Genomic DNA, 11838 nt, shown 5'->3' on the forward strand with positions numbered 1-11838 from the left:
AAATTACTCTCTCTCTCTCTCTCTCTCTCTCTCTCTCTGCTTTTTTTGGTGCATAGTACGGATAAAGTTATTCTTATTGGTTGTCAAACGAAATAGCTACTTAAGGAGGTTATTTTGGAGTACAGAATTTCGGCACTGCAAATTTCCTTAACCCACCACACTGTTTTACACAGTTTTCAATTGTCTCTGTTGTTTGTCCATAACTGCAGAAATGCTCAATGTTCTATCACTGTAATACTAATGCCATGCACTTGTTTATACTTTTCTGCTTATGAGTTTATATGCTGCTTACATGAAACTCCCAAACATACATCCTTTATTACTGTAGTATTGCATTGATATCATTGTTCATGGCAGTTGCGGTTCTTCTAGTATTAAATGTAGTTCCTGTATGTGCAGTTTTGCCGGATTTCGCTCAGGTGTATAAATTCATCGGCAGTGTATTTGACCCCGATTCGACTTGTCATTTGGAGAGACTGAAACAAATGGACCCTATAAATTTGGAAACAGTATGTTATTTTAGGATCTTGCTTACATTTATCAATTTTAATTTTTTAATTTCGCAATTCAGGTTGTCATAAGAGCTAACACTCAAGACAGTCCTGTCTGGTCTTTCTCTAACCCCTTGGGCGTTGCGCATTTACTCAATCACCCTATCTGACTTTTGCAGGCACTTTTGTTGATGCGAAATCTATCCATTAATTTAAGTAGTCCCGAGTTTGAGAATCATGTAAGTACTTTTCTTCGTGATGAAAGTATTTCTTTCTTGACAGTTGGCTATGTTCTTGGGTGTTTTAAGTGTTGTTCTAAGTGTGTAAGTGATACTTCAAATAATCCACCAGTTTGTCTTCTTTGGTTTTTAAGCTGCCTAATGAGTGAGATGCACGCTTTTCACACCTAACAGTGTGATGTACATACACTGAGCTTTCATTTTGCATAATAACAGTCTACTTTAAGAAATTAAAATGCCCTTGCATGACAACTTAGCTCAAAGACAGGCTTGTGCCAACTTGGAAAAAATGTCTGAGGTAGAGCTGTCACAGATGTTTGTTATTCTTTTATTCAATAATGCAGTTCGCACGTGATGCTTGTTAGTATCTTTTATTCAAGATTGCAAATCGCACATGATGCTTGTTCTCAAATCAGCTATTGCCTATAATTTCCATCTTCATATGAACAGGATGGATACCGTACAATTTGATATAGTGTTTTAGTATGTAAAATGACCATTACAACAATTTTGTTTTAGATTGGTAAACTCAGAACCCATGTGAAACATGCTTTCATTTCGAGATGGACAAAATGATTTAGTATTGGCTTGTCTTTTTAGTTTCCTTGTACTACATAGTTAACTTAACTAAATGATATTGTGTGACCAGACCTAACAATTCTGTTGACCGTTTCACAGAGAAAATTACTTTTATCATATGCCACGGACTCTGAGATAGCTAAACCTGATAACAATAGCGGCTTTTCTTGCTATGGTAAATCAGAGAATGCCATCCTGTCTACTTAGAAATCGGAAGGTAATGGAACTTCCAACTCCTTATTATATGCCCTTTTTGTGTACCCACTTTTCACTCTATAAACTGTTGTTTCCAGGGGAATGGTGTGGAACGATGACGTTCACTAACAGTTATAGCGCGGAGTCTTTGTAAATATCCGGAATAGGCGGGGCTATCCAGGGTAGATTGTTTATCATGCAGCTTGTTGAAGAATCAATGCCAGTTTTATGTGCATACCGTACTTTTAACCAGGTCTTCAAGAAATGAAGGATGATAGAGTCAATTCAGTGTTTGCTTCGGCTGTATTATATAAAGTTCATGAGTTATATATTGTACATTATCGTCTGTGGGCTGTATATAGTTGTTTAGACATGTTTTGGTTTTGACATGCTAGTGAATAAGGAGTTGACGATAGTGAATCCGACTCCAGTAGATACTACATTTGGGGTACCTTGCAACTGCGTAAAGGAGTTCCCTTTCTCTACTCATGTTTCCCAAGTCATTAAGCATAATGAGGGGATCCCCATTTTTGTTTCTTTAGTGTTTGGGGGTACGTATTCATATTCTTATGGTTTCCTTCTGAAAGTGGTGATACTAGATCACGTCCATGGTTTATAAGAAATTAAGAACATTTGAGATCGCAGGGTTTCAACCTTGTTGAGTCCTGTTAAACTGTTGGCGAACAGAAGGTACGTCTGTATATGGCCTTTGCCGACAAAACATCGGTGTTCTTTCCGATCACCTCCAAGGCTCCAACCAACAAAAGACTCGCAGTATATGGCTGGAACGATGAGTGCAATTTAAATTGACAAGCACCATGAGTGCAATTTCATGCATCTGGCTGGAACGATGGATCATTGCTAAAAGACGGCAAATGTCGATGAATAGAAATCGGTTCGACAAAGCAAAAATCATTTACTAAACGAAGGCAAATGACCATTACAACCATTTTGTTTTAGATTGGTAAACTCAGAACCCATGTTGAAAGTGAAACATGCTTTCATTACAACGCAAACCTCCTAAAACCATGTAAACCGAACTCATCAGTCAGTAAAGCACGACCGGCAGTGAAGACTGAAGAGTAAATATTTGTACCAACACAGAGCAGGACCATGACGACCAACATTGGCAACCGCATCAAAGAAATGCGCTTCCCTCTTCACGAGATTGACAGAAACTGAATGAGAACACTGTCCAATGTTGAGAGTATCTTGAATAGCTGGGTTTGATTGTCCAGGGAGATCGAATGCAACCAGTTATACTATCAATTAAAAGCTCTGGAGTGATCACTTCAACGTCAACTGGTAAAGTTGCCCTAATGCAAAATAAACAAGACACAAGGAATGGCTTGAGCCATTCAGTGGTGGAACTCAAGTAAACAGTTAGCCGATTTTATGGCTCCGGTGCGATTTAGCGGAGAAGAAGAGAATTCACCAGAAACATCAAAACGAGGTCACTCCACAGCCCTGCGTCCCTCTCTTTCAACCCACACTTTTGATCCACAGACCTCAAGAGTATGGAAGACCAACGTTTTCACATAGTCGAAAACACTAGACGAAAAGTCATTATTACCCCCATGTATCTGCTTATTTACGGATACGTTTACTGTCGGACGCGTATCGGGCAGTCTCCGGCAGTCTCCAGCCTTTTCCGGCCATACCAGCGCGTACCCGGTGCCTTGTAGGTTCATAATTTGTGCTGGGATACGCTGGAAACGCGTCGGAAACGTCAGGAAACGTGTCCGTAAATAAACTGGAACGTGGGGGCGTTACTGACATTTCACCTTAGTGTAATTAGTGTTCAGCTGCTGCTTCTGCTCTCTTGGCAAAACGCAGTGTCGCTTCTCCAGTTTTCTCCTTCTCTTCTTGTTCTTCTTCGATTCGCTTGCATTTTCAATTCTCTTATTACAGACATATTCGCGCCTTCATTCTCTTACTCACCGTATATAACTTGTGTGGGTTTGCAGGTTGTTAAAATGCCATTCTCTTGAAATTATTGGTTATGTCACCCACACCAGTAATAATCTGATATTCTTCTCAGCTTTGATGGAGTTAATATTGCCATTGATGGAACATGCATGTGTTATTCTTATGTTCAAATGACACATATTGATATGAATTATGTGTATATTCTGCAACTATAATTCGTTTTTAACTTTTTTTATCAAAAAAAAAAAATACCATACATTTCAGAGTTTGTGGTTGTTCTTGTTTTTATATGTTTCTTCTATGATTCTTCGGTCTGAGGTTGGTAGTTTAACTTGACATCACTCTGCTTGATATTTCTTTAATCTGCTTAGCTTGACTTGTTTGCTGGTTTATTTTAGTAAAAACATGTTGCTGAATGGAAGTTTAGGGGTGGGATATGTATCAACTAATACTGTCTTACTATATATATGTCAATTTTCTGTGTACTTGATTGTCATCTAACTCTATTTGCTTGTATTTACAGTATGGAAAGGATTATGAGTTTGAAGCTCCTGTCGAACTTTTGGACAAAATGCTGCATTCATTGCGGCAGTCACCGGATGAGCAGCTTGTTGTGGTTTCTCAGGTATCCTATCTCTGTCTCAACTTTTGGGTCTGTCTATTCTGGATTTCTGGTAGGTTGATTTGATCCAATGTTGACTTTCCTCCCCTCAATCTGCAGTAATCTTTCAGGTGCTTGTGTTTGATATCAACATTTGGTATGAAGACATAGTTAACACGCAGGTAAGCAATTGCACTCTATGGCCTTTTACTTTTATATTTTAATTTTGCAGATTAATAGTGAAACCACTTCAAATATCTTGAATGACATACTCTCTATGTCTGTAACTCTAGGTTCTTGCTTTTAATGGTAAGCCTGTGAAGAATCTGAAAAGTTTGGCCAGGTTGGTAGAGAACTGTGAGGATGAATTTTTGAAAATTTGATTTAGAGTACCAACAAGTTCTCTCTATCTCCTTCTGTTCAACATCGCATGCCTGCTTTGTATCTGTATCGTATGTTAAGAACTGGAACTGGTGTTGTGATTAGTGTTTCCTTCTAAATAAATGTTGCATGGCTTACAAAATCAAGAAAGTAGGAGCAAGAAGAATCCAATAAGATGGTCAATGGCATGAAAATCCATTACTTACACTAGTCTGCATACATCCAATATGAAAGAAACAACATTAAGCACATTGCCATTCGTTGAATTGCACATCTGAGCATGAGACTGTCAATACAGTGATATACACAAGCACAAACATCTGAGTAACTATCTATACCCAAAACCCATGTCCAGTTCATGTCCGTACATCCCTTGACTATTATGCCCGCCACCCGAAGCAAATGGGGGAATTTGTTTCGGGTTTGATCTCATTTCCATCTCAAGGAGCCTTTGCAATGCCTCAGGATGGTTGCTTCCACCAGCAACATCAGGAGCTGAAATTTAAAGAAAGTCAGTATTTTTATACATGCAGTTTCTGACATAGTCAAACCTCATTAGCTACAAAAACAGGTTAACATACTAAAGAAAGCCCCCAGAAGTTGAAACTCAATGGGCTTAAAAAATATTGTGGGAAACTTTGGCATTGTTGTAATAATTTAAGCAGTTTCTGGCACAGAGAAGTAGAGGTTGCAACCTCTTCCAAGACGCACAATGGACGCATTCCCAAATAAAGCCAGAATATCAGGGAGACAATTATTGATCTAACTACAAGTACCACTAGCAATGCAAAAAGAAGTGGTTTTACCTGGCGATGGCATGCCATGACCACCTAAGTTGACTGGCCGAGGACCAAAAGGAAAGCCGGCCATTGGGTTCAGTTCTTCCATGAAGCCAGAAACCTGACTGTTTGGATGAGCAGGCATAGGTGGGCCCCTGTTCGTATGAGGAGGCAGGGCTGGAGCACTGGATAATCCTTGTAGCAAGTGAGGCGGAGGAAAACTGCCTGCCATATGCATCTGTTGCAACATAGGGTGATGGCGAGCATCAAACCCAGATTGTGCAGCGTTCGAATGATGGAAAGGTGGACGAAGCATATTTGCAGGAAACTGATGACTTTGCGGAGGATCGTTTCGGATCATACCCTCTGGCGTCATAAAATTCATCTGAGAGTTGGCATTGCCAGGATGAGAATCTGATGGATGAAAAAACGTTCCCCTATGATTCATTTGAGGATGATGGAGCTGTTGTGAAGAAGGTTGGACATTAAGGTTCTGATAAGAAATATCAGGCTGTCTCATATCATAAGGGCCACGAAGAAAAGGTGGACCACCTTCTTGGCTTCCCATGATAGAAGTCCTTGGATCCTTGAACTCCTTGATAGAAGTCCTTGCATCCTTGAACTCCTTGAAGGCAGAGTCCAAAACTGCCAATTTCTCAACAATGTCAACTTCTGTGTTCGGGGAGGAGAATACTTTGCTTTTCACTAGATTCCCGGTAGACATAAAATTTTGGATGTTTAGAGGTTCACCGACAGCAAGTAAGCTATCCTCTTCAGGAAGTCGAATATCAGCAGGCCCATCAAAGACGCCCATCTTAGACCCCAAGTCAGAACTAACCTGTAATGAATCTAGAGGATTATCAAAACCGAGCAACCGCTCATCGATCTTATCTGATTTGGTTTGCTTCCTTCTATTCGCTGTCATGTCACTGTTACTATGAGTACTTGTGTTAGGTCCAACATCAAATGCAGAAGGAACAAAACTAGTTTCTGATACCGCAAATGGCAACCCACGTGTCTCTGGAGTTTCTACTCTTGCAGACCCAACAAGGCCTCTTTTAGTAGAAACTGGTGCTCCAACTGATTGCAACTCCTTCATAAAAGCAGTTCCAAATAGTGTTTCAAGTGTCAGACTCTTCCCTGAATCGGAAACATTTTCAGCAGCTTTCTCTTTTGAAATATGAAGTGCAGTGCCAATAGCTGTCCCGTCAATGTTGTGAATTTTTTCAGGAGATGCTGTCTCTTGATTTGAAGAAGGTTCAATATCTCTCAAGCCTGTGCCCTTCTGTAATAGTGAGAGTAGGTGCTGCGAAGCATGATCATCTACTTTGGCTTTTGGCTGTCCAGCCTTTCTATCAGGTACAACTGACCTTTGAACAGGGGGCTGACCACTTTCACTAATTTCAGATAGAATGGACTGCTCAAGATCTTCACATGTAAGGACTGCTGAAGCTGCCTCTGGTTTAGTACTTTTGTAAAAATGCTCAGAGTCACCAACCGAAGGAGGTATTATGTTTGATGTCAAAGGCCTCACTGCAGGTTCAGCATTTTGGGTGGGAAAAATCGGAAAACCTTGATCGCTTAGGTTCCCATCAACAATGTGAGGTCCGGCTTTTTCACTTCCAACGATCATGGAAAGCAAGTCATTTGGCCTTCCAGATAAGATTTCATTGGCAGGTTTCTTGTCTGCAGTAAGATAAAATTGATTGAAGAATAAACATACATTTCCATTACAAGTTTAATTGACCAAATTCGGAAACAAAAATAAAGAGCTTTTAACTTCAAGAATTGATGGCAACATACCTTCTTCATGAAACCACTGAGCAAACTTCGAAGAGTTGACAGTGTGAGAGCCCACTGCCTCATCTACTTCGCTATTATGAGGCTGCAGAAGCACAAAAGATTAATGAGACTACTGTTTCAAACTAATATGTTTCAGATTCATACGCAAAAAATACACAAACTTGCTTACCCGGGATCTAACGTTGAACCATAAAATGGAATATGAAAATGAAAACTTAATTCTAGAAAACCTAATGCTAATGATCCCTATCAAATGCAATAACTTCATATTATATAATGCAAGAATTTTCTTTTCCATAAAATTCAGAGTGAATCAAGAATGTGGGCAGTTGAAGTTCGTCCTGAGTAATAGAAATATTTAAAAAACTCTAAAAAGGGAAAAAGAAGAGACACCTCAATGATATTAGAGGAGCCAACACCATTTAATGGTACTGCACCGCTGAAAAGCTTTTCCAGTATTGAAGTAGAATTACTCCCCTTTTCAGCGTCGATCTCGATTGCTTCACTATTTCTGGAAGCTTCTAAAGCTTGTGGTGTATTAGCATTATTATAAAATCGACTATCCATGCCAATGATCTTATTATTAGCACCTTGAGGTGGTAAGAAATTTATACTCTTTTCACTCATACTATCAAATGAGGCATGAGCACTTGCACTTGCACTTGCATGATGCTGCTTGCCCAAAATCATTTGCTCAACCGGTTGTTTTTCCACTCGATTATCAGAAGTACCATTTACAACACGGTTACCTTTGCCATGTAGAATGTTATCCTCAAGTCCGGAATTCCCAACCTATCAGAAAAAACAATATTTAGATTATATTTATGATTGAATGCAAATAGGGTATAAAATAGGAAACCCTCATTTGAGCTTGGCTTGCTAGATGTATTTTAGCAGAATTATATATTAGTTGGTACAATGGCCAGCAAAAATAACAGAATCACAAGATACACATGATTTCCAATATTCAGTATTAGATACATGTTTATAAATTCTTCATTTGGAATCAATATAAAAGCAAGACCCATGCAGAGATTAAGAAAAGAGATGATGATTTTGGAAAACTCTTCTTTAAGTAAAAAAAAAAAAGAAGTACAAAATGATTACCTCCACTTGATGGGGAAGGTTCAAGGATTTTGTTCCAATGTTTCTTTCCAAAACTGTGCTAGCAAAACCAGGGGGAACAAGAGGTCTAGGGGCAGGAGTCTGCAAGGGTAAAGTAGACTTTTCCCCATCATTATTTGATGCTGGTGGTACCCGAGGCTCAGCTGTTTCACTGCTTCTTGGTAAAAGTCTCTTCTCCTCTTTGGAATCATCATCTAACAGCGAAGAAAAATCAAAGCCACCTTTATTCTTCTCCGGCTTCAGCTTCTGCTTTTCTTGAAATGCTTTCTGCTGCTCTTTCCTCATTAGTTCAAAGGAATCTAGGAGAAAAACCATCAAATTTCAAACTTGCATATAACTGACAGCAAAAACATACTGACCCAAGCTAAAGAGATACAAAAGATACGAAACAGCAGAAAACTTGCAATCACTTCTACCAAACCACCTAAAGATAAGACCAAGTACCTCTTCTCTTTCTTTCCTCTTCTGCTCTGTCTTCACTTGTATTATCAGAGGAACCAAAAGTTTCATCATTAAGTGAGTCGGTAATCTCTTTTCGTGTAAGAGGTGGCGCCTGCAAATTATAGGACAAAGGATTAGAAATAGTTGAGAAGCTTTTCGCTGCATTATACTATTTTTAAAGACACAAAATTATACTGCAGCAAACTGGTGGATAATAAGTTCGACAGTGCAGGCATTATGCTTTTTCAGAATTTTTTTAGAAGACATGTAGGGCTACAAATAATTCAAAAGCTTACTTTATAAGGACGTGGAGGCTGATACGGTTCATTGGTTCTATTTAGCTGATAGGTATCATTTGGTCGAACTTTGGGTGCTGCTATCCCTCCAGCAAACCCAGCTGGTCTTGGAAAGGAACCACTTCCGAGAAGTCCATCATGCTCAGGGACCTGCCAAGGCCGCCGAGACTGGTTCCCATAGTGCCTTCCAGAATCTGTACATTCAACAGATGGGTAGATACAAATTCAGATATCTATTTTTGTGGAGAGACAGTCAGCAATACATGTATGAAACATGAATAGCCACAGTATGAGCCCCACAGTGGATGAGGAAAAAGCATATTTCAGTCGAGAATCTTGATTCTTGATTGATTCAAGGAAATGAAGAAGAGTAGGATTTCAACAGTTAACTTGGGCACCAAAGGACACCACTAGTCGATCTAAATCCTAATCAATATGTCTAACAACTAATCCTTAGGCTTCCTCACCCTAAATGTCAGCTAGTCTCCAAACATTTGGCTCAACACTCAACTCCAAGGGATCTCCAGTAACAACTTAATGTGGATACATTTAAGCACTATCTTTGCAGTCTTAGTTAATTACTCATAAAGGAACTTAAAAATGATAGCTTGACAGGGTAAGTATTTTTTTACCCTTATAAACATAAATAAATCACCTAGTAGATTGGACTTAATTCCCCATAAGAAGAGTTCCCAAGTTTCATGATAAGGTATTCTTCTGCTTAATGACTTAAGTTCAAGTTCTAAGCACTGAATTTACAGGCAGAGTGCTACTTGGTATTAAAAACTCCTGCAATTATACCAGTCTACCATTGTACCACAAGCAATTAACAATCATATGAAACCATCCTCTGAAATGTACATATCTAGATACATTTGGAGCCATCATAGAAGACCATACACATACAAATTTAATTTCAAAGTATCAATAATGATGATTAACCCACCAGAGTCTTTGTCAGATTGCATGTCACTATCTTTATCACTGCGTCCAGAAGAACGACTCTCCCACCTTCCATGAAGTGGCCGCGAATAACCAGCCGCATCACCCCTAGTAGGAGGGGATGAACCATAATCATTTCGCCTGAAACTATTTGCTGACAAACCACTAGATGTCCTTTGCCTATCTCTGAAAGCATCCTCGAATTCACTGATGTGAAAGGGGAAGGAATGGAAACAAAAAAACATACACTATGAGCAAGACTTAACACAAGAGTAGAGCAATATCAATAACCAAATTAAGTTTATATAAACCACTAGTTTATGAAATGCAGACTACAGATACAAGTGAACTACTTGACAGAGGCGATTCACCTTAGGAATGATCGGTCAAACCCATCAGGTAACTTCTTGCAGGATTCTAACTCACTCAACGACAGCAGAAACTCCCTCGTATACGATATTTTCACCTTCCTGGATCATTAAGGGAACACATAAACATACAACTCATATCCTAGCAATCACAAAAACCAAAAACGCCAACGAAAAATGCATTACTTATGAACTTCATGATTCGTTTCGGCAGGCTGATCCGGTAAGCGTTGCTCTTCGTTCTCTAAGCTCATTCTGCAAACACACTCAGTGCAAGAGGTATATCCCAACTACAAACCACAACTCCTAATCAACCTTGTGCACTCAAAAGTCACTACTCCAAGCTCAAACCACAAAACCCATAAACCATATTGAACTCACTACTTCCACAATAAAGCTTCAATCTTTCTACTAATTGCTACACTTAGCAACCAACCCAGAAACCCCAAACTCAATTCAATCACAACATCCCTAATCAAATTCACCTAGATCCTAATTCATTCTACCGATCCAGCAAAAACCAAACACTAAGAGATATACATATATAAAAAAGCAACTATCTTTGGGTAAAAACCAAACGTGGATTTCAAGAAATCGCAAGAAAACAAAGAAGCCTCATAATCTGAGCTGCCTAGGGTTTTCCGTTCAAAATGTTCAAAGATCTTTTCGGGGTTTTCGCAGCCGGGGTTGAAATGGAGATGGGGTTCAGTGAGAGATTAGGGTTTTGGATTGAGACGAATTCAATTTCATATCTCGATCGAAGGCGATGGAGTTGTTTTTAGAGAGAGAAAGTCTTTTTAGAGAGAGAAAGCAATAGAGAGAGAGAGAGAGAGAAGATGGTCTGGGTTTGGTCTGTGTTAGCCTGAAATGACGTTCTTCACCTTCTTCACAGCGCAGCGAGAAAAACAAATATTACTTTTTTATTTTTAAGGGTGGGATCTCACGCGCTGATGTAATCTGTGACCCTCACGCTCGCAAATTGGTCATGTACTCTCATGTATTTGCATTTCGAATTCATTACGTTTTTTCTTTTGATTTGATCTAATAATTGCATATAATGAAGAACATGAGTGATGAGTTATTGTTATTCATGAGTAGTTATTATGTAATTGTGAAATGTAACGCGACATTACAGAGTGGGGTGGTTTAGTTCAATAAAACGAAACTAAACTAGACAAATGGATGGTTTAAGCTTTAGGGTAAACGTTTCTCGTCACGTAGATTGTTCGTCGGTCACTAAATCTGTTATGCGTTGTTCGTCTCCCTAACTCCCTTCTATACATGTGCGGGTTGCGGTATACCTCTCTAATACTTTACTTTTGGCATGTTTTTACGTTTTCCAATCATACGGATATTGCCAGCTAGCTAACGTTAACAACACCAATTGAACATACTGAGGGGTTTAAAACTGATATTTATCGTTATTCAGATTATTCACTTGTTATTGATTTATGATGCAAACCATTTTTCGTAAGACTGAATTAAGTGATATGTCAAATGACAGTCTTGTTCAATACAACAATACCAACCAAGCGTATCAAACACTCGTCATTTTTTGTTGTTTAGATTCTTTCAAGAAGAATGACGATGGGTGAATTGTTTTTGGAAAAAATAAAAAAAACAAATTGATTAATGATTTCATCTTTTTGACTAATGAATTTGGTCATCC

The 11838-nt window shown here is 38.9% G+C and overlaps 2 protein-coding genes across 2 annotated transcripts in view; one reads left to right on the forward strand and one right to left on the reverse strand.

Annotated features, from left to right (window-relative positions):
• Positions 1-3383, forward strand: part of LOC101310931 (transcription factor ASG4-like) — a 5770-nt gene extending 2387 nt beyond the window's left edge. Inside the window, exons 6-9 of the mRNA XM_004306691.1 lie at positions 400-509; positions 671-730; positions 1409-1526; positions 1603-3383. Of these exons, the coding sequence (XP_004306739.1) occupies positions 400-509; positions 671-730; positions 1409-1516 (278 nt within the window). The 3' untranslated portion in view covers positions 1517-1526; positions 1603-3383. The remainder of the gene's footprint in view (positions 1-399; positions 510-670; positions 731-1408; positions 1527-1602) is intronic.
• A 1182-nt stretch (positions 3384-4565) lies between these two features.
• On the reverse strand, positions 4566-11016 carry LOC101311219. Its single transcript, XM_004306692.1, has 10 exons — positions 10356-11016; positions 10173-10271; positions 9806-10008; positions 8860-9053; positions 8567-8675; positions 8105-8421; positions 7391-7789; positions 6998-7079; positions 5222-6880; positions 4566-4910 (listed from the first exon to the last, which is right to left on the reverse strand). The coding sequence occupies exons 1-10, from the start codon at positions 10421-10423 to the stop codon at positions 4744-4746; spliced, it is 3297 nt and encodes a 1098-aa protein (XP_004306740.1). The 5' UTR covers positions 10424-11016; the 3' UTR covers positions 4566-4743.
• Between the last annotated feature and the right edge of the window lie 822 nt (positions 11017-11838).

This window comes from Fragaria vesca, linkage group LG7 (genome assembly GCF_000184155.1).
Source record: "Fragaria vesca subsp. vesca linkage group LG7, FraVesHawaii_1.0, whole genome shotgun sequence".
NCBI lineage: Eukaryota > Viridiplantae > Streptophyta > Magnoliopsida > Rosales > Rosaceae > Fragaria > Fragaria vesca.